The 16,813-nt window shown below is 48.2% G+C and overlaps 9 protein-coding genes and 2 non-coding genes across 11 annotated transcripts; 5 read left to right on the forward strand and 6 right to left on the reverse strand.

Annotated features, from left to right (window-relative positions):
• Nucleotides 1-185: 185 nt before the first annotated feature.
• Nucleotides 186-5,064, reverse strand: BO85DRAFT_416700 (O-phospho-L-serine:2-oxoglutarate transaminase; the record flags this gene model as incomplete). The annotated part of the gene is made up of 14 exons (XM_025657747.1): nucleotides 4,886-5,064; nucleotides 4,709-4,827; nucleotides 4,480-4,654; nucleotides 4,256-4,424; nucleotides 4,083-4,205; nucleotides 4,004-4,029; nucleotides 3,770-3,955; nucleotides 3,528-3,720; nucleotides 3,382-3,472; nucleotides 3,259-3,328; nucleotides 2,249-2,745; nucleotides 1,279-2,188; nucleotides 293-908; nucleotides 186-239 (listed from the first exon to the last, which is right to left on the reverse strand). Exons 1-14 carry the CDS (start codon nucleotides 4,990-4,992, stop codon nucleotides 186-188), a joined length of 3,336 nt encoding a protein of 1,111 aa, XP_025517430.1. The 5' UTR covers nucleotides 4,993-5,064.
• Nucleotides 5,065-5,341: 277 nt separating this feature from the next.
• BO85DRAFT_t106 lies at nucleotides 5,342-5,431 on the reverse strand. Its single transcript has one exon. It is a non-coding gene; the product is annotated as a tRNA-Asp (tRNA).
• A 734-nt stretch (nucleotides 5,432-6,165) lies between these two features.
• BO85DRAFT_393053 (uncharacterized protein) lies at nucleotides 6,166-7,468 on the forward strand. Its single transcript, XM_025656867.1, has 4 exons — nucleotides 6,166-6,487; nucleotides 6,539-6,774; nucleotides 6,823-7,169; nucleotides 7,216-7,468. Exons 1-4 carry the CDS (start codon nucleotides 6,383-6,385, stop codon nucleotides 7,455-7,457), a joined length of 930 nt encoding a protein of 309 aa, XP_025517431.1. The 5' UTR covers nucleotides 6,166-6,382; the 3' UTR covers nucleotides 7,458-7,468.
• A 163-nt stretch (nucleotides 7,469-7,631) lies between these two features.
• Nucleotides 7,632-7,931, reverse strand: BO85DRAFT_485983 (uncharacterized protein; the record flags this gene model as incomplete). The annotated part of the gene is made up of 2 exons (XM_025663358.1): nucleotides 7,632-7,708; nucleotides 7,766-7,931. The coding sequence occupies 2 exons, from the start codon at nucleotides 7,929-7,931 to the stop codon at nucleotides 7,632-7,634; spliced, it is 243 nt and encodes an 80-aa protein (XP_025517432.1).
• A 310-nt stretch (nucleotides 7,932-8,241) lies between these two features.
• Nucleotides 8,242-8,696, reverse strand: BO85DRAFT_518327 (uncharacterized protein; the record flags this gene model as incomplete). The annotated part of the gene is made up of 2 exons (XM_025664968.1): nucleotides 8,242-8,443; nucleotides 8,507-8,696. 2 exons carry the CDS (start codon nucleotides 8,694-8,696, stop codon nucleotides 8,400-8,402), a joined length of 234 nt encoding a protein of 77 aa, XP_025517433.1. The 3' UTR covers nucleotides 8,242-8,399.
• An 835-nt stretch (nucleotides 8,697-9,531) lies between these two features.
• Nucleotides 9,532-9,622, reverse strand: BO85DRAFT_t105. The gene has a single exon. It is a non-coding gene; the product is annotated as a tRNA-Pro (tRNA).
• A 470-nt stretch (nucleotides 9,623-10,092) lies between these two features.
• On the forward strand, nucleotides 10,093-11,077 carry BO85DRAFT_393056 (zinc finger protein; the record flags this gene model as incomplete). Its single annotated transcript, XM_025656868.1, has 1 exon — nucleotides 10,093-11,077. One exon carries the CDS (start codon nucleotides 10,093-10,095, stop codon nucleotides 11,059-11,061), a length of 969 nt encoding a protein of 322 aa, XP_025517434.1. The 3' UTR covers nucleotides 11,062-11,077.
• Nucleotides 11,078-11,307: 230 nt separating this feature from the next.
• Nucleotides 11,308-12,783, forward strand: BO85DRAFT_467281 (zinc finger protein; the record flags this gene model as incomplete). Its single annotated transcript, XM_025662177.1, has 2 exons — nucleotides 11,308-11,738; nucleotides 11,790-12,783. 2 exons carry the CDS (start codon nucleotides 11,308-11,310, stop codon nucleotides 12,781-12,783), a joined length of 1,425 nt encoding a protein of 474 aa, XP_025517435.1.
• An 818-nt stretch (nucleotides 12,784-13,601) lies between these two features.
• Nucleotides 13,602-14,558, forward strand: BO85DRAFT_244029 (uncharacterized protein). Its single transcript, XM_025654865.1, has 2 exons — nucleotides 13,602-13,658; nucleotides 13,722-14,558. The coding sequence occupies exon 2, from the start codon at nucleotides 13,783-13,785 to the stop codon at nucleotides 14,269-14,271; it is 489 nt and encodes a 162-aa protein (XP_025517436.1). The 5' UTR covers nucleotides 13,602-13,658; nucleotides 13,722-13,782; the 3' UTR covers nucleotides 14,272-14,558.
• Nucleotides 14,559-15,709, forward strand: BO85DRAFT_244024 (phosphoribulokinase/uridine kinase family protein). The gene is made up of 2 exons (XM_025654864.1): nucleotides 14,559-14,845; nucleotides 14,899-15,709. The coding sequence occupies exon 2, from the start codon at nucleotides 14,899-14,901 to the stop codon at nucleotides 15,613-15,615; it is 717 nt and encodes a 238-aa protein (XP_025517437.1). The 5' UTR covers nucleotides 14,559-14,845; the 3' UTR covers nucleotides 15,616-15,709.
• Nucleotides 15,710-15,713: 4 nt separating this feature from the next.
• Nucleotides 15,714-16,364, reverse strand: BO85DRAFT_457641 (GFA family protein; the record flags this gene model as incomplete). Its single annotated transcript, XM_025661533.1, has 4 exons — nucleotides 15,714-15,745; nucleotides 15,812-15,932; nucleotides 16,001-16,162; nucleotides 16,257-16,364. The coding sequence occupies 4 exons, from the start codon at nucleotides 16,362-16,364 to the stop codon at nucleotides 15,714-15,716; spliced, it is 423 nt and encodes a 140-aa protein (XP_025517438.1).
• Between the last annotated feature and the right edge of the window lie 449 nt (nucleotides 16,365-16,813).

The raw sequence follows: 16,813 nt of genomic DNA on the forward strand, positions 1-16,813 counted from the left end.
CAAATACCATACCCGCGCATTCACATCCCTGTAATGGATATGGATTCGACACCAGCTCAGTCGAAATGGGAAGCCCTTCTAATTCCGACTCAAGAAATGGCGCTAATTGACCCTGGATACAGGCCTCATGAAGGGCCATTTCATCCCCACCCTGAGCGAAGAAGTTCGTATATGCTTGTCGGAGGTCACTTAGCTCCAGTGGTGTTCGACAGTTGTAGAATCCATAATCCACGGTAACACTACGGTGAGGCTGTGGAGAGGACAAGCGGGTGAACCGTTTCAATTCCCACACACTCTGGTGCCTCGTTCCGACAGCGCTCAAAAGGGTCTCGAGATTCCGCAATTCTGCGATGGCATCGCCGAAGCCGTACTTTCTGAACAGGTCGACCATCTTCGACTCTGCCATGGCCTTCCAGAACTCTTCGAATACACATCTATTGAGGAGCTCCCTGTATAGCTTCGCCACTTGTTTGGTTTCGCCGCCATTCCGAGCTGTGCAGAATCCAAGGGAAATCCAGTTGTCCTCGTCGGTGTCGGGGATGTATCCATTTCGAATCTGGCAAAGGAACACATAGGCTTCGAGCTTTTCCCGTGGCTTCCATAGCTGATATGGAACTTGCTGATCTTCGGGCTTGAGCACATGCTTTTGAGTTTCAAAGACGATATTAAGATCAGTCTCTTTGTTGGCAGCAAAGCCATCCTGCTGACTTATCCAATGGCTCTCATTTTGAATCCAAGTAGATGGTATCTGGGAGCTTCGGAACAGAATGAATTCCTTCAATTTGTCTTGCTGCCATGCGTCTCGAAGCTCTTCTTCTCCCACACCCCAATCTTTTACGAGTCGGCAGTACAACCCGAAAAGTCTATGTCGATCAGCCGCCGATGTAAAGTAAAGAATTCCGAAGGCCCTAGCAACGTCATCATCTTCGGGAAATTCGTGTCTGGCATGCAATGATGAAACGATCCACCTCATCTATTGGTCGTCCAAAACTGCAGTTGAACTTGTGTTTTGGCCAATGAGAATTTTGGCACGTTCTACTGCAGTAAAATGTTGAGCCGCATCTGAAACAGGGACTCAGATTTTCGGTTGCAGTACATCTAGCACAAGCTATCGATGTGCTTTCCGGCGTAGAAAGGACACAAGGAACTGCTGGAGGCGATCCACTTTCTATGTCAGAAGTAGGCGAAATCTCCCGGCTGCTGCGATCGGGTTTACTCGATCTATAGCAGGTATCAATGAAGTTCTGCTTGTGACAAAGACATACATAGAGCTCTTACCTGACAGTTATCTCTCTCGGACTGTGATGTGATAGCCACTCCGACTCTCTCGCTTGGAGTTTAGGGTCCGGTACATGGCGAGCAAACGGCGACCAGGTACGCATGTGTTTTGGTGCAACCGGAGATGAAATAGTCGATTCTTTGACTGCAGCGATATGGTAGTCCCGTTCTAGAGCACATTCACGTTGCATCACATCCCGGAGGTTTCGAGCAGCATTGTCCAGTGTCTCACAGGACTTTAGCGGCATGATAAGCGAGTTCGGCAGTCTCCATTGCGAGTACACCTTTCCATGATTGTTACGCGCTTGAAATTGTGATAAAGTTTGTAGAAAATGACCGCACATGAAACAGGTCTTCTTGCTAATGCCAAGATACTGTGGTGTTCGGGATACGCTGTCAGTACTCATGAGATGTAGCACCATTGTCATTTCTGCATGGACCCATTTCTTTTTCCTAAGGCACTCATTCAATCTCGCTCGGTCTCTTTCGGACGGCAACTGTGGGCACAGTGATAGCGACGGCGTAACACTTTCAGCTTTATACCCAGGCAGGAGCTCTATTTTGACCCGCTGAAAGTTCGAGATCTCGCGCGCTGCTTTATCAAAGGTTTCTGCAGCGACTATAGGGCGACGAATAAAACCCAGCTCTTGCACTATCTTATTTGCTTTCGGCAATGCCTCGATCCTGGAACGAAAGTCAATATTGGCCCAAATCCTCTTAACCCCACCGACAAGGACTTGTGAAGAGATGCGTCGGGAAAGAAATTTCCGTAAAAAGTCGACCAGGCCTGTCTCTCCCTTTACTGATTCTAAGATATTGACGAGTTGTTTGACATGGTAGTCCAAGCGTGGGGTATAATATTCGCTGAGCTGTCTTTCCAGGTCCGGTTTGAAATCCAGATCGAAAGGATCTAAGGCCAAGGTTAACCCAACCAAAATTAAAATAAGGAGCATACACTGCTCAAGCTTACCTCTCGCAGCAAGTTGTTCCAACGTGCCCGCCAAGCTTTCTAAGAGCTTAATGTCCTTGTTTTCCCAAGCAGCATTTCGTGACGCGAGTATAGTAATCTCATCTAGTCCTTCCCGTAGATACGTGCAGGTCACATAATGCGCATCTTTCTTATAGCACAATAACTCGGCCAGCTGATCCAAAAAGCATCTTTTCAGGTTCTTCGTCTTCGCTGAAGCTAATGGAGCGACAACGGCCGACGATCCAAGTTCATGGTTGTGTAGTTGCTCATTGGAGGTTTCTTCGTCGTCAGTCCCTTCTTCGTCCTCTTCCTCTTCTCTTGCAAGGGGAGTACGCTGTTGCTGCTGGACCTGGAGGACGGCTGCTAGCGTTGTTATCTGTGATTCTATCTCGTTTGGGAGATTCCAAACGTCAGTCTTGGTGCCAGCTGTCGGGCGAGGCAGGGGGAGCTTTTTAACGCGCGACATCCTGTTGTGGACGACAAGGCCGGCGTAGAATCTAACGATTCAGACGTGCTTAGAATCTGAATGAGGTAATGGATTAAGATATGGTCGAAATCATGTTTAAGGCACAGATACCAACGGTAGGCGGGGTTGTCGGGCGGGTGAATGCTACAACTGGCAGGGATACTGCATGGAACGCCACAGAAGCATGAACTCCTAGCTGAGTGGTCAGCCTCGACATATCTTCATGTGGTAGCGGGTGCCATGCGTCCTAAACACACAATCCATAGCTCTACATTGATATGCTATTTGTGCTATTTTACTCCTCCTCACACTGTGTCCATGGTCGCACGTTCTCTATTGAAACGACTACGTTAGAAAGGTGTATTGTTGGGCCAGCCATCCTGAATGGGTTGAACCTATCGCTGGTAAATGTTATGTCCAAGCTCTATGCGTTACCCCGTCTATAACCTGCACCACATGAAGGGTTGAATGATAACAGTGCTTTTCTTTCAGATAAAAAAACTCTACTTTTGAATGATTGTCTTGCATTTATGCCGTAGCATACTCTTTCAAGTACGCGGCAAGCTTCTCAATGCCCGACTCGGGAATGGCATTGTAGTTCGACGCACGGATACCTTTACATTTAATCAGTCACAGTCGTCGACGACAGCTTTTTGATGTCACTTACCTCCGACGCTTCTGTGGCCCTTCAGGCCAGTGATGCCACGCTCGACAGCACCCTTCAGGAAGGCCTTTTCGGCATCGTCGACGTTGCCGCCCTAACTAGATTAGCCCCCGCGTCGAGACATCCGCAATGAGGGTTGAGGAACATACCTTGATCACACGGAAGCAGGCGTTCATTCTTGAACGTACCTCCTTAGCGGGGACGACCTTGTATACCTCGGGGTAGGCGTCAAGCGTCTCATAGATGAGCTTGGCCTTTCGGTCAGCCACAGCCTGTTGTCCGTCCACCTTGTCGGGGAATGAGGCAAGCAGCTTCTTCAGAACCTGGCCTGCAATGTAGACACTAAATTCTGTCAGCGGAATTTACCTTATAGGCTTCGTGGATCACTTACTCGAAGATGGGGAGAGTGTTGTACAAGCTGTTGTTCTTAGCGGCAACAGAGTAGTCAAGGATGGTGGGCGCGATCGGCAAGCCGAGCTTGCGCAGGATGGCAGGAGAGCAAGGGGAAGAAACAGGGGGCAAGAGGTCCTTCTTGATGATCACTCCCGTGATTCCAGCAACACCCAAGTTCTTCTGACTGTAAGGGGTCAGTGGGAATTCTATCATGGGAATTGACAAGCCTTACGCTCCAAAGAAGATAATCGAGTAGTTCTGGTAAAATGTTAGCATCGAACCAATTGGTATAGCGGGGCTCTGGTACATACCTGGACGGGGATACGCCTAGACAGGATGGTAGAAGAGAAGTCTCCAACGACGATAGGGTCCTCGTCCGTGCCCTTGGGCTCGAGAACCTCGGGGAAGCTGGGGAATTCAACGCCATCAACAGTCTACGTAAGACGCGTTAGCGAAAATCTCGTGACTGGGAACCTATACACACCTCGTTCTCGCACTTGTAGACCAGGGCAGCCTTGCGGCTCAGCTTCCAGGTCGACTCGTCTGCGATCTTTCCGAACTTGCCGTCGTTGACGGTCCTGGAGTCGCTGACGATGTTGACATACTCAGAGCCAAGAAGGCGAACGGCTTCCTGGCTGGCCTTCAGCGACCATCTGTGGGGCCATTTAGTATATTTTGATCGATTGCTATGGGCTTGGGTGACCATACGATCCAGTGACCAGGTAGTCCAGCTTCAGTTCCGACTCGACCTTCTTGCGCAGCTCGCTAATGACTTCATCCTCACTGATACCGGCCTTCTCCTTGATGATCTGCTGTCTCTGCTTCTCAGCCCAGATCGAGACGAGGTTGTAAACGGTCGCATCGAATTGGCCGGATCCACCACCTTCAATGCATCAGCGACTCGGGATTGCGAAAAGAGATGGGGTCAGCGATGTACCTTGCAGGAAGAGGATCTCGTAGGTGTCGGGGATATCCAGGAAGTTGGCAAGGTCAGCCTTGGCGCCATTCAGGATATTTGTCGCGATTTCGCTGCGATGGCTGTGTTCTGCGACACCACTAGAAGAGCAGGTCAGATACGGTCGCAGATAAGATCGCACAGATCAGTGCCCCTCACAGTCCAGTGTCTTGGTAGTTCTGCAGCGCCTGGGCAGCTGTGGCGAGAACATCGGTGGGGAGACTGGCAGGGCCAGCACCCAGGTAGGTAATGTCTTCTCTCTTCATGATGCTTGATTGCAATCGCTGTTGTATTGTCTTGCTGCAAGCGATAAGAACAGCAGAAGAATTTAAATGACGCGATCGGTGCTTGACTCATTAAGTCCGGGGCTAAGCAAAGCGGCTTCCCCGGGCGTGTCTGGCCCCGGGCCTTCGTTTCCCCGGTGTGCCACAGAATTGCCCCTCGCCGGATAAAGAATGCTGTAGCATCTCAAGCCATCCTCGTGAGGCTTGCCGATGAACGCACGATAGTGCAACTAGTAAGGGGTGTATGACAGGGTTGAATATGCGCAGGTGTGACTCAATCCCGTAGCCCAAAAACATGCTGGTGTATGAGCGGAAAACAAAAAAAGGAATTCTCCCCGACTGGGAGTCGAACCCAGGTCTCCCGCGCTTGTTCCCGACTGGGATTGACAAGCGGAAATCATGACCGTTAGACCATCGAGGATTGTTGAAGAAAGCTTGCATATTTTGGCTATATAATCCTATAGAAGATAAGTTGAATGAGAGTACCCTTGAGGATGCTTTTCGCCAGAACAATTGAAGAGCCATTGCAGCTCAACACGAAAACTGTGTAGAACCTCATTCAAGAAGCTGGGATGGATTTCAACTTTTGGAATTTTTAATGCCAAGATACATACAACTACATTACATTATGACCCTGTGCGTTCCATCAAATCCGCTTACGGAGTTCCTGAATCCAACACATCCCTCTCCTGCTTCATCCCTCTTTTAGCAAATATTGGGCCACGCTTGTTTTTGATTGCGATTCAATAACTAATAGGATGTTCGGCACTGTGCGCTGGTGTGGCCTTTTCTTTCTTTTTTGGCTTCCATTTTGGTTATTCAATTGTTGATTCGCCGGTTATATATATCTCGATGAAATGATGCTTCGCGCGAGGATTGAAGTTCATGCCATCGTATCGTCAGATACTACTACTTATTATTTTTGTGATAGCACCTGAAATCCAATTGCACATGTCACACGGAAAGAAAGATGGTGTCGCCTGCAAGGCGCCAGCAGCATAAGACATCGTGACACCCCCATTCGCCACTTCAACACTGACGAACCTATCGTCAGTCCCAACACTATCTTTAGGTCGCACAGAATACTATGGGCTTTCTGGAGAACCTGCAAGTAGAAACAACGGAAAATACCACTATTTCGGCGAACCGAGCACTGCCGGCTGTACTACCTGCATGTTAATCGGTATCAGTGTCAAGCGTCAACAGCATCATCCATGGATGTGGAAAAGCAGGACCCACCAACTTATCATGTGGGGTCAGCAACCAGCAGGGTCCGATTCTACCACACCCCCATCTAACCAACGCGCATTGGGCGCCCAACACACATCTTTCCCACCAAAACACCTCGGAATATACAAATAAGTATACTAAGATGAGCACGATTGCTGTGGCCGGTGGTACCGGCGGCATAGGAAAGACTATTGTCGAGGCATTGCTGCAGGAGCGCAAGTATCGAGTCGTTGTCTTGACCCAAAATGTATGACCTCTATAAGACGATGCCTCGCGCGCACTAACTGATCGAACAAAGAATCCCAAAGAGGATCCCGTTCTCAGACAGACGCAGCAAATCCAAATAAACTATAATGATATTGATTCTATCGTCGAAACGCTGGAGAAGCATGCGGTGCACACAATCATCTCCGCCATCGGAATCTACACCGAGGAAGCCGCCCAATCTCAGATGAACCTTGTCCAGGCTGCCGAGAAATCCAGTGATACCAAGAGATTTGTGCCCAGCGAATATTCATTTATCCAAACTGAGGAGTATGTCGATTCTGCCTGGCACCAATGGCAACTTTGCTAATGAAACAGTCTCCTACCTCACGATCCCAGCATTAAGTACTGGCTTGATGCAGCTGAATTGCTGAAGAAAACCAAGTTGCAATATACTCGGGTGTGCCCTGGTGTCCTCATGGACTACTGGGGAATGCCTCGAGTGCGTACTAACATTCATCAACACGTTCTCGGGATCGATGTAGCCAACTGCTGGGCCGGTATTCCTGGCGACGGCAACGACAAAATGAGCGTGACATATTCATACGACCTAGCAGCATATATCGTGAAGCTACTAGATCTCGAGGAGTGGCCTGAATTTAGCATTTTTGCAGGAGACGACATTACTTTCAATGAGCTCCTCAAGCTTGCCGAGGAGGCTCGAGGTATGTGATTCGGACACCTACGAAGAGATTTGACTAATATAACCAGGCAAAAAATTTGATGTTGTTTATGACTGTGCTGAAAACATCAAAGCAGGACAGGTCACCGTGCCGCCGTTTCTTACTGGGGTTTCCGAGGAGGAGGCCCGGGAAATGACCGTTCTGGTGAGCCGACTCACTATTGCTGGTGCTTTCAATCTACCGAAGGAGCGTATGAATGCACTGTTTCCCGATATTAAGCCCGTGAAGATGAGGGAATTTCTTCTTAATACATGGAAGGATGAAGCATAAGACTGGTTAACGTTGAACAATATTGAGTGAGTTAAATATCTAGTATTTTCTCTACGAAAACCTCGTAATTGCAAAATGTGGTATATAAACATTATCTGCCCAGTGATTGCTTCCCATCCATCTTATATCGAAACAATCCTCTTAGAATGTACACAACAGTATCAACACAGAAACCTAGTCAGAGGTCTCATCATCATCTCCGTCCATAGCTCCCTTAAAGGGGTTATCGAATACTAATACATGATCATCATCTGCAGAAACTGTTAGCCTATCCACCAGATACCACGTGTACGGGAGGCACAGCATACGGTCAATTGCATCCGTATCACTTTCCGCATCAGTGATATGTCCAACTGCATTAACGATATGTGATGTCACATTATTGAGGTGTAGCATATCAATCAGGGATTCCTTTTGCTCGTGGGGTGGCTGGCTGAATGCCGGTGTAGGAACCTGAGTCTCGTGTTCGGACATTGTGCAATATGTTCTAGTACTATGGTAGTGCCTAATGCCGAGGTAAGGAAGTCGTTGAACAGGATAGAACAACAACAGTGGCTGACTACAACCAAGTCTGCAGACCGTCAAGATTTATACCTGTGACATCTGTGACTGGTTGCCACCAACTATGGCAGTCCGATCTGACATCAGCGAAAGCTAAAGCCTGTTCATCCCAATAGAACTGGACATTGTACAGTAGACAAACCCAAAGGGGATAATTTATCAAGATCTTCATGAACTATCTCTTGACATATTCGGCAAGAGGGTAGGTCTTTCTGTAGCGTACATTTTATTCGTCCAATATATGGAGAAGAAGAAGAAGAAACATTATCCAGCACCAAAGTCCAACCCGGGGTAATAGCTAATCTGGAGCCACCCAAAATATCATCCTGGGCTTTTAACATAACCCATAAAAACATCAAACATCAATCATCAGAGGTCATCTTAATCAAAATCCTCCACATCCCATGTTGAATCCGGCGGTCCATCTGTGACACCGATTAGCCATCTTTTGTTTGGCCCCCCATCCTTACAACCGAGAGATATCGTACAACCATCTTGAATAGAAAGCAAATACCCAATAGTCTCAATCAGACTCGGCGAGTCCTCCACAGGAGGGACCTCCTCGATGAGATCCTCCAGACTGGGAGAACTGTGATTTTGACCCCCAAGCTCAGGTTCAGGCTTTCTGACTTCTTCAACCGCGATGCCCATAGTATTCTTCTCAGAAGTGGTGGACATGGCGATGGATGTGCCTCCTTATGGAGACTATCGATCGATCGATAGATAGGTAGATAGTAGGCAAAGCCTCAATAGTGGAGTGTAATTTCTCGACAGAATACCGTGTAGCGCATGTACCAAGTAGCTACATCTTCCTTCCCTCCACAACACAGCAAAATTCGCCATCACAGGCAACTTAAATAGCGTGCAAGCAACCTCCAAACCATCAAGTCTTGACATCAAGCGATAATCCAAAACCTAGGCTCATTTCGCGGGGTAGACTGGTAACTTTAGATATTCACGACAAAAGAGGTGAAGTCATGGGATCACCAGTGAACCTTCAAGTGGCTACAGGGGAGCGTGCTCGATTTTGTGTCTGTCATCGGGCCTCGATTGGAAGTCTGTTGGTTGATTCGACATGGTTGTCCTTGGTTGATAGTACAGGGATTCATGGGGCGGGTGGCCTGATAAGGTACGGCCAAACCTAATTTTAGACCATGGCAGATGTATTCTGGGGGCGTTCTGATAACCTGGTACCGATGCCAGGGGAGGAATATGGGCTTCTTCTGAGATTGGGAGGAGCCGGTGATTCATTGAAATCGATCGATAGCTGAAGGAGAAATAGCTACTGTATCTTCGGATGGGCCCGAAGTGTTGTGTGTTGTTTTACCCACATGACCCAAGCTGGATGGACTAATGGGCTAGCCTGGCCAAGCATGCGATCCAGAGCATGTATACTGATGAAAGTCCACCCCAAGCGACCGATCGAAGGTGCGACTAACACACACACTGTGTAAAAATAATTGCGAAGAGAAAGCAGATGATAGATAATCAAAGCAAAAAAGAAATGATTCAAGGCCCGAGCCGCGGATCGAACGCGGGACCTCTCGCAGATATGCTTGGGTTTGTATCCCTAAGCGAGAATCATACCACTAGACCACCCGGGCTTGATATATTATTTTGCATTATTTAATGGTATAGTTGGAAGCAAAAAGGCATTCTTAGCAATCCAGTTAAGAGTCTTGATCATCTAGAGATACTTAGGACACATGAGCGAACTAGACCTCTCCTGGCATACCTCGACCCATTGCACCAACCGCCTGTGACAATAAGCAGCATAAGTGCTATTTGAATAGCGTGAGTAGTTTAGCAAACCAGCGTCTCCTCCCATAACATAGTCGTCCAGTTGAGAGGTGTATCTTCAACACCGAACCAATCAGTTCCAGCTACAAAACTGAATGTCCGCCGTTGTACTGTACATGAAAAGTCGGGTGTATGTTGTTCTATCTTTTCCAAGCAACACCTCATTCTTACGCTTCGACCCATGTTATCATGACGTCGTGACATGCTTATAGTGTAATGACTGGCATCTCTAATTGAAAAATCCAATCTTTCCATCACAACCAACAACCCCACAATGACTGAACATCAGACAGAACCAAAATATCGCTGCATCGGAGCAGGCTTTTGCGGCACAGTTTGGGCCCAAGGGAATGGCCCAGCCATCAAGCGCGAGAACGGTGGACCAGAAAGATCCCTGCCAAATGACTATGTCATGCACCAGAGAGCTCTAGACAGCATTGAAAGACTAAACGAAATCAAAGCTGGAAGAGACAGTGGCTCTCTGGCGAACAGATACCAAGTCCATATTCCAAAATGCCACCGATTCTTGACAGCGAACGATCCGTGGTGGAACGATAATATCCGCATGTTCCCGAACAACTATGAACCCTGCAACGCCATAATCTCAGATCACATCCCCCCCTTTCCGGAAGAAGTCAGAAAGCTTCTGGTGAAGAGATATTGCCACCCAAAGCTTCAAGAGGAGATTTTAGGAAGCGTGGCCAACAAAGACTGCCTCATAAGGCCGTATCTAGGCCGAAGGCGAACACAGAGAACTGAGGTAAAACGGACACCCAGATTCAGCGCGTTCTCGTTACGAAACTACCCTCTACATGAGGATCAAATGGAAGATCTCGGTGTTCCCCTGCACGATATGCAGACCTACGCGAGTATGATGGGAGAGGCTCTAGCTACCCTTCATTGGCTTGGTGAAATCGACGGGAATGATATCGAGTTTGTACTGGCTCCTTCACCTGGACAAGGCAATATCAAAAACGTTTTAGGGGAGCACTCACTATGGATGCTGGATTTTGACTTATGCCGCTCTATGTCAATGGATATCGATGGTGTCCGGCAAGCCGTCAGTGCTTACTGGCGGAATGATCCATTTTATCCTCGGCCCATGGCCAATATGTGGAAGGATTTTCGAAGTCAATACTTGGAATCTAGTGAGCAGATAATACGTGCATGTTGTATTATAGGCCCTGAAGAACGATTGTGTCTGGCTCGAAAGTTTATTGACTTAGTGGAGGAGGAAAAATGAAGAATCAGGTGTCGAGGCACTGATATAGTGAATTCAATCAATCTCAGCATTCACTGTTTCTTTTGTATCTCTCTCGAAAAAACTACACTGACATCTAACACGTTGGACTTTCGTGTTTTTCTTACAATCTTCCCAACTGAGCGATCTCTTCATCTCTCGTGACCATCATAGTTCATTCTCATACCTGTCTCGTTCTTAGAGTGTTATCATCGGATTAGTTCAGCGTCTTATATAACATCCTTCAACATGTCTGACCGTCGGGAACTCCAGGGTACTGACAGTTCGTGGACAAGTTCTTTTGCCGATGCTTTACAACAGAATCTCCAGCTTGAAGACAAGCTTCTGAGGGAAGAGAATGAGACGCCACAAGAAAAACTACAACGGCTCCTCTCCACTAGGTCTGTTATATCTACCTCCTCCTCTTTTGCAGAGCGTCAGCAAGCTGCCGTCGGTTTGAAAAGTCCGTTTCGGGAGATTGGAACCGGCTCGATCGGTAAAATATTCGAGCAGCCAGGAACACCTTGGGCGTTCAAGGTCCTCATTGTCGACCGTACGGATAAACTCTGGAATAACTATGCTATACATCTCAAAGTCCAGCAAAGTTTTGATAGATTGGGAAATATACCGGGGCCTGTCGAAGTACCTCGAGTATCATGGTTTGCTAGCAAAGATTCAGAGTTCTGAACGGAAAACCTACACCTCTTCCCGAATGAGCCCACATTCACAAGACGACCCCGGGAAATTCTCTGTATGGAACGAATCATGCCTCTGCCCCAGCCAGTGAGGCATGCCCTCATCGACATTTTCTGCAATCCGAACAATGCCCAAGTGGCGAAAAGTGATCCCCTGAATAAGGACTGTCTTATCCGTCTACTTTTAGGTCGGAAGCGGTTCGGGTCCTCACGACCAGGCCGTAGTATGTCTTTTTCTCTGCGCAATTACAAATTACATGTCGACCAGATCCAAGATATCAAGCTTGATGCGGATGAGTACGCCAGGGGTATGGCTGATGCTCTAGCAGTCCTCCATTGGCATGCGAAAATTGATGCTATGGATGTGGAGTTTGTCCTCGGAAGTTCACCAATCGATCAGAACGCTGTCCGGAGAGAGATGCATTTCCCAGATATTCAACGTCTGTGTCCAGGTACTAGCACCTTTGAACAAACCACTAACACATCGCCCAACTTCAAGAAACGTATGGTTAGCCTGTGGCTTCTAGACTTCGATGCCTGCACTTCAATTACAATGAACACGGCGGGTGTTCAGCAAGCTGCCAAGGCATTCATGGAAAATGATCCTTACTATCCACGACCATACTCTAATGATGACTACATGGAACATCTATGGCAGATATTCTCCCACAGTTATGTTGCGACGGCCAAAAAAATCACCGCCAGAACAACGTGGCAATCATTACCTGGGCAGTTTATCCAAGAGATACAATCAAGATTTTTGCAACGAGCTGAATCTACTCGGTCCGGGGACAATCGACCAACCGCCACATCGAACATGTCGCTTGGGAGAGGAGAGTCGTCGCAACATAGGGGAAGGCCAATCAGCGGGCAATCTAGGCGTGCGCGTGGGGAGCAAAGAGGGACCAGAGGCGGTAGAGTCACACCTTCCAACTCACGAACCAGGGGATCTAAAGATCAGAGATCAAACCCAGACGAGCATAGCACTTCACCGCGTTCCCGCAAAGATCGGGGCCGAGGACGTCGCTAAAATATGTCGTTGGCTGATGTGTATAGCTGATGATGTGGCTTTCTTTTCCTATTTACCTCGTATTCAATATTCTTTTCGGGCCGGAAGACTAGGTTGAAACCGGACTAGCCAGCTGCAAGGGAAGTAGATCAGCCCGGCTGTCCCTGCGGATGTCAGACGGTCAGTCGCTTGCTCGGAGGAGGTACCTGGATGACACAAAATTCAATTAATCACCGACCATGTCAGGCGACGAATCGCGAGGGTTTTCTCTGCTTATCTTCCGACACTTACGTGGACATTGAATATCAACTTGGCTCGGACTCCGATCGTGTTTCCATAGAGCGCAGGCTAATCTATCGAAGCAAGCACTATGCCAGGATTCTTCCCCTATAGCCGAGACTTATTATGGCGCCACGACCAGGATGTCTTCACGGCTGAGTGGGAACTGCACATATCAGAGCGACGAACCGTGGCACCACTCAGGTGACGTAATGTCGATCCATACAATTTGGGCGATAGAGACCCGGTGACAGGGGTCACTCCAAGTCTGGGCCTCCGTGTCCTGGAGGACCGTGTGTTGGCATTCCGATGGCGCGGGGTTTTTCTTATAACGGTGCTCGGATCCTTTCTCCCTTCGTGTTATTATCCTTCTTTTTTTGTTAGACGCGGATTCTTCTTCAGAAGTTAGAAACCCGCTTCCGCGTTCTTCTTGCCCTACCATTTCAACCTATGGAAAGATTTCGTCGTTAGCAGGTCGCGCGGGTACGCTTCTCTTGCAGTACCAGAGCGATCTCCCTCCGCTTGCAGAGAACTCTGTTAGTCGACAAAAATGGTTCAAGTACAGCGACAGTGACTATAAACGTCTATTTTCTCTGCGCCAGAAAGGGCAGTCTCAGGTATGCGCTTTCAACTGGCATCGTCATGAAGTTGCGGAGGCTAATGATTTAAGATCTGACCAGCACCCCGCCCGACCACTCGCCAGTCGATTAGCGGTACGAAGATACTACACAACTAGACACGATGTCGAACACAATGGCACAGCCGGCTGAAAGTTCGGTGAGCTACGATCTCACCAGGAAAAGCCACATGGGGGGAGACTGCATTTTGAAGCGCTTTGCGCAATGGTTCTGGTCGGTGTGGATGATCGCCGGGTCTGGGACCCACGATGCCCTTGCGGATCCCGCGAATCACCCCAAAGCGACAAACGGTGCCTCCACAAAGACGAATGGATGTGCTGGCACAGCGAGAGGTGGTCTGTCTACCACTGGAGAATGCGACACAGGACTGCGGGAACAGTCCTCTGGAAACGAGCATAGTTATCCTTGCAAGGCATGCCAGACATGGGGTGTTGTTTGCGATCAGCAGAGACCGCGCTGCTCACATTGCTTGGATCAGCAGATACTGTGCTTCTATGTGGCACCTCTGCCAAAACCACCGAAGCGGTCAACCAAGTCGCGTTCCCGCCACGTTGAGATCGTAAATTCCTCGCCCCGGCTGTTGGCGAGTTGACTTTTGATGAATCACAAGTGAATGAAGTTACTTTGGTCTTTTTACACAGCTCTTCTCTTATCATCACGATAGTTTATTCCCGGTCGATAAGATAGGCACGTGCCTTAGATAGCTCTATCGTCCAGTCACCCCACATGCGGGGGAAGACTAGCAGAAGGTTGCTCAAGGGAGTGACACTTGGACTCCAGATGACTGATCACAAACCGTACATTTCCGTATGCGGGATTCGGACGGAGAGTAGCATATTCAGGGCATGCACGATTTGCCACTGTTCCTTCACGGCGGATATCCAACGCGGACCAAAACACTGCGTCCACATCAGACAAAAGAAATGTGCAAGTATATGATTGTACTAATCGAATTTAAACTAGTGACTCCCCGCAATAACTGATTTGACTTACCTCGGATACTTGATTTCAACATGCGCCATCGCTAGCAGTCGTCGGAGCACTGTCAGCCGATTCCCCCGCCACAAGGTACCGTGGTACATATTTAGAGATGTAGTCTCTACAAGAGCAGTCTGCACTTTTGTTTGACTTCTATTTACAAACTGGGTGCACGAGGGCGGTTTAAGGTTAGTTGCCGTTACCGTTCGCTTCACCATCGAGCTGGCTGATACAGAAACAGATGGAAGCAGAATACATTCGGATTGCAGATGCAATCCAGCAAGAAGCTCGCAAGAATGACAAGAAGCGACTTCTCGTTGCTATAGCTGGAATACCAGGCTCTGGCAAGACCACCACAGCTTCAGCTGTCGCTCAACAACTCCGAAAGGCCGAGTCACAACCAAGCAGAATAGCCCTCATTTCCATGGACGGCTTCCACTTGTCGCGGGCGGCATTGGATGTTCTTCCTAACCGTGAAGAGGCATACATCCGGCGTGGTGCACCGTGGACCTTTGACGCGGTGCGTTTCGTTACGTTTGTTCAACAACTACGACAATGGGCAGATTCTACTCCGTTTCCCTCAGACGGAGACTCATCATCTGACGCTGCTGTGATATATGCACCGTCATTTGATCACGAGGCCAAAGACCCCGTTGAGAACGGCATGGCTATCACAAGCGATGCCTCGATTATTATCATCGAAGGCAATTATCTCCTGTTAAACGAAGAACACTGGCGTGATGTGTCACATTTGGTTGACTATCGCATATTTGTCGATGCAGACTTGCAAGAAGCCAGGGGAAGAGTTGCCAGACGACATGTCAGTGCGGGGATTGAGAAGACGCTGGAAGATGGCTTCCGTCGTGTGGACAGTAATGACTACTTGAATGCGCTGCATATCCAGGGAAAACTGATACGGCCTGATATGGTGGTTAAGAGTGTGACAGAAATCGCATAAGATATCATCTAGTGTACATATCTAGGGTACAAGTTGCTCATAATACGACAGCTTCATACAAAGGAAGCTATATTCGGGGAAATACCGGAGCAAACCCATCACTCCTTTATCTTGCTTTTGTGGAAAACATCTATGCGCCGAATTAGTTATCACCCACCAAGAGAACTAGACAGACAGACTACTAGTAGTTACTCACCCGGAATCTCAGGCATCCAACGAACCCTACTCTGACAGAAGAACTCCCCTTTGGGTGGCAACACCTCCGGATCATCCAAGGTCCCTACACAAATATACCGGAAATCATTCTTGACCGCATCCTGCACACTTCTATTAGCAAACCACTTGCTGCACCACCCGCCAACCCCCACAAAGAGACAGAACCTACCCCATACTCGCAAATATAACTCCCACAATCCCCACAAAACTCGCGATGGATCATACTCCCAGACCCATTATCGCCCACATACTCCTTAAGCGTGCCAGATGTGATCTGAAGAGCATCCTTGGGGACCTTGGCGGTTAGACCGTAGTTTGTTCCGAAAGCTTTCTATATTCCGGGGTAATTATTAGTCGATCGAACACCTTGTAGACAAGATTAAGGTGTAGATTGCAGATCAAAACCCTGGATCTATCTGGCTTACCTTGCAGCTGCGACAATGGCAGAGGGACGTGCGGGCGTCGTCTGGTGATGAGAGGTTAAGTTTATAGGTGATTTTATGACAGAAGCAGGAACCGGGATAGGATTGCATTTTGGTTAGGTGGTGATGGGATTGATGGTCGAAAGAAACACTGTTTGGTGGGTTTTGTGCAGTAATTGAGTAAATGTTGTTATTGTTGAGGATGTTATAACTGAGAATTCTGGGCTTGTTGTATAGAGCGATGCGCCTGACGAATGTTGACGTCACTGCTGTACTACAACCCCGGCGAGAAAAGATACTCGTGATCGGCGCGGACATGTTATTTTATCAAAGATACGAAATAATAATGGATAAATTATAAGAGCAGGTTGCTGACCATGGCGCAAGCTATATCAGCCCTCGATATCCGTCGTAAGACTGATTGTCTGCAGCGATAGCGTGATGTGACCATGACCGAATGAATCCCCTCATTTCTATTCGGCAGCTACCCGATCAGCTGACACTCTCCAATCATCTGTGCCATCTTTTATATTCCCCGACTGTCGCCTCTTCTATCCATT

Source organism: Aspergillus piperis (assembly GCF_003184755.1).
Source record: "Aspergillus piperis CBS 112811 unplaced genomic scaffold BO85scaffold_5, whole genome shotgun sequence".
NCBI classification, from domain to species: domain Eukaryota; kingdom Fungi; phylum Ascomycota; class Eurotiomycetes; order Eurotiales; family Aspergillaceae; genus Aspergillus; species Aspergillus piperis.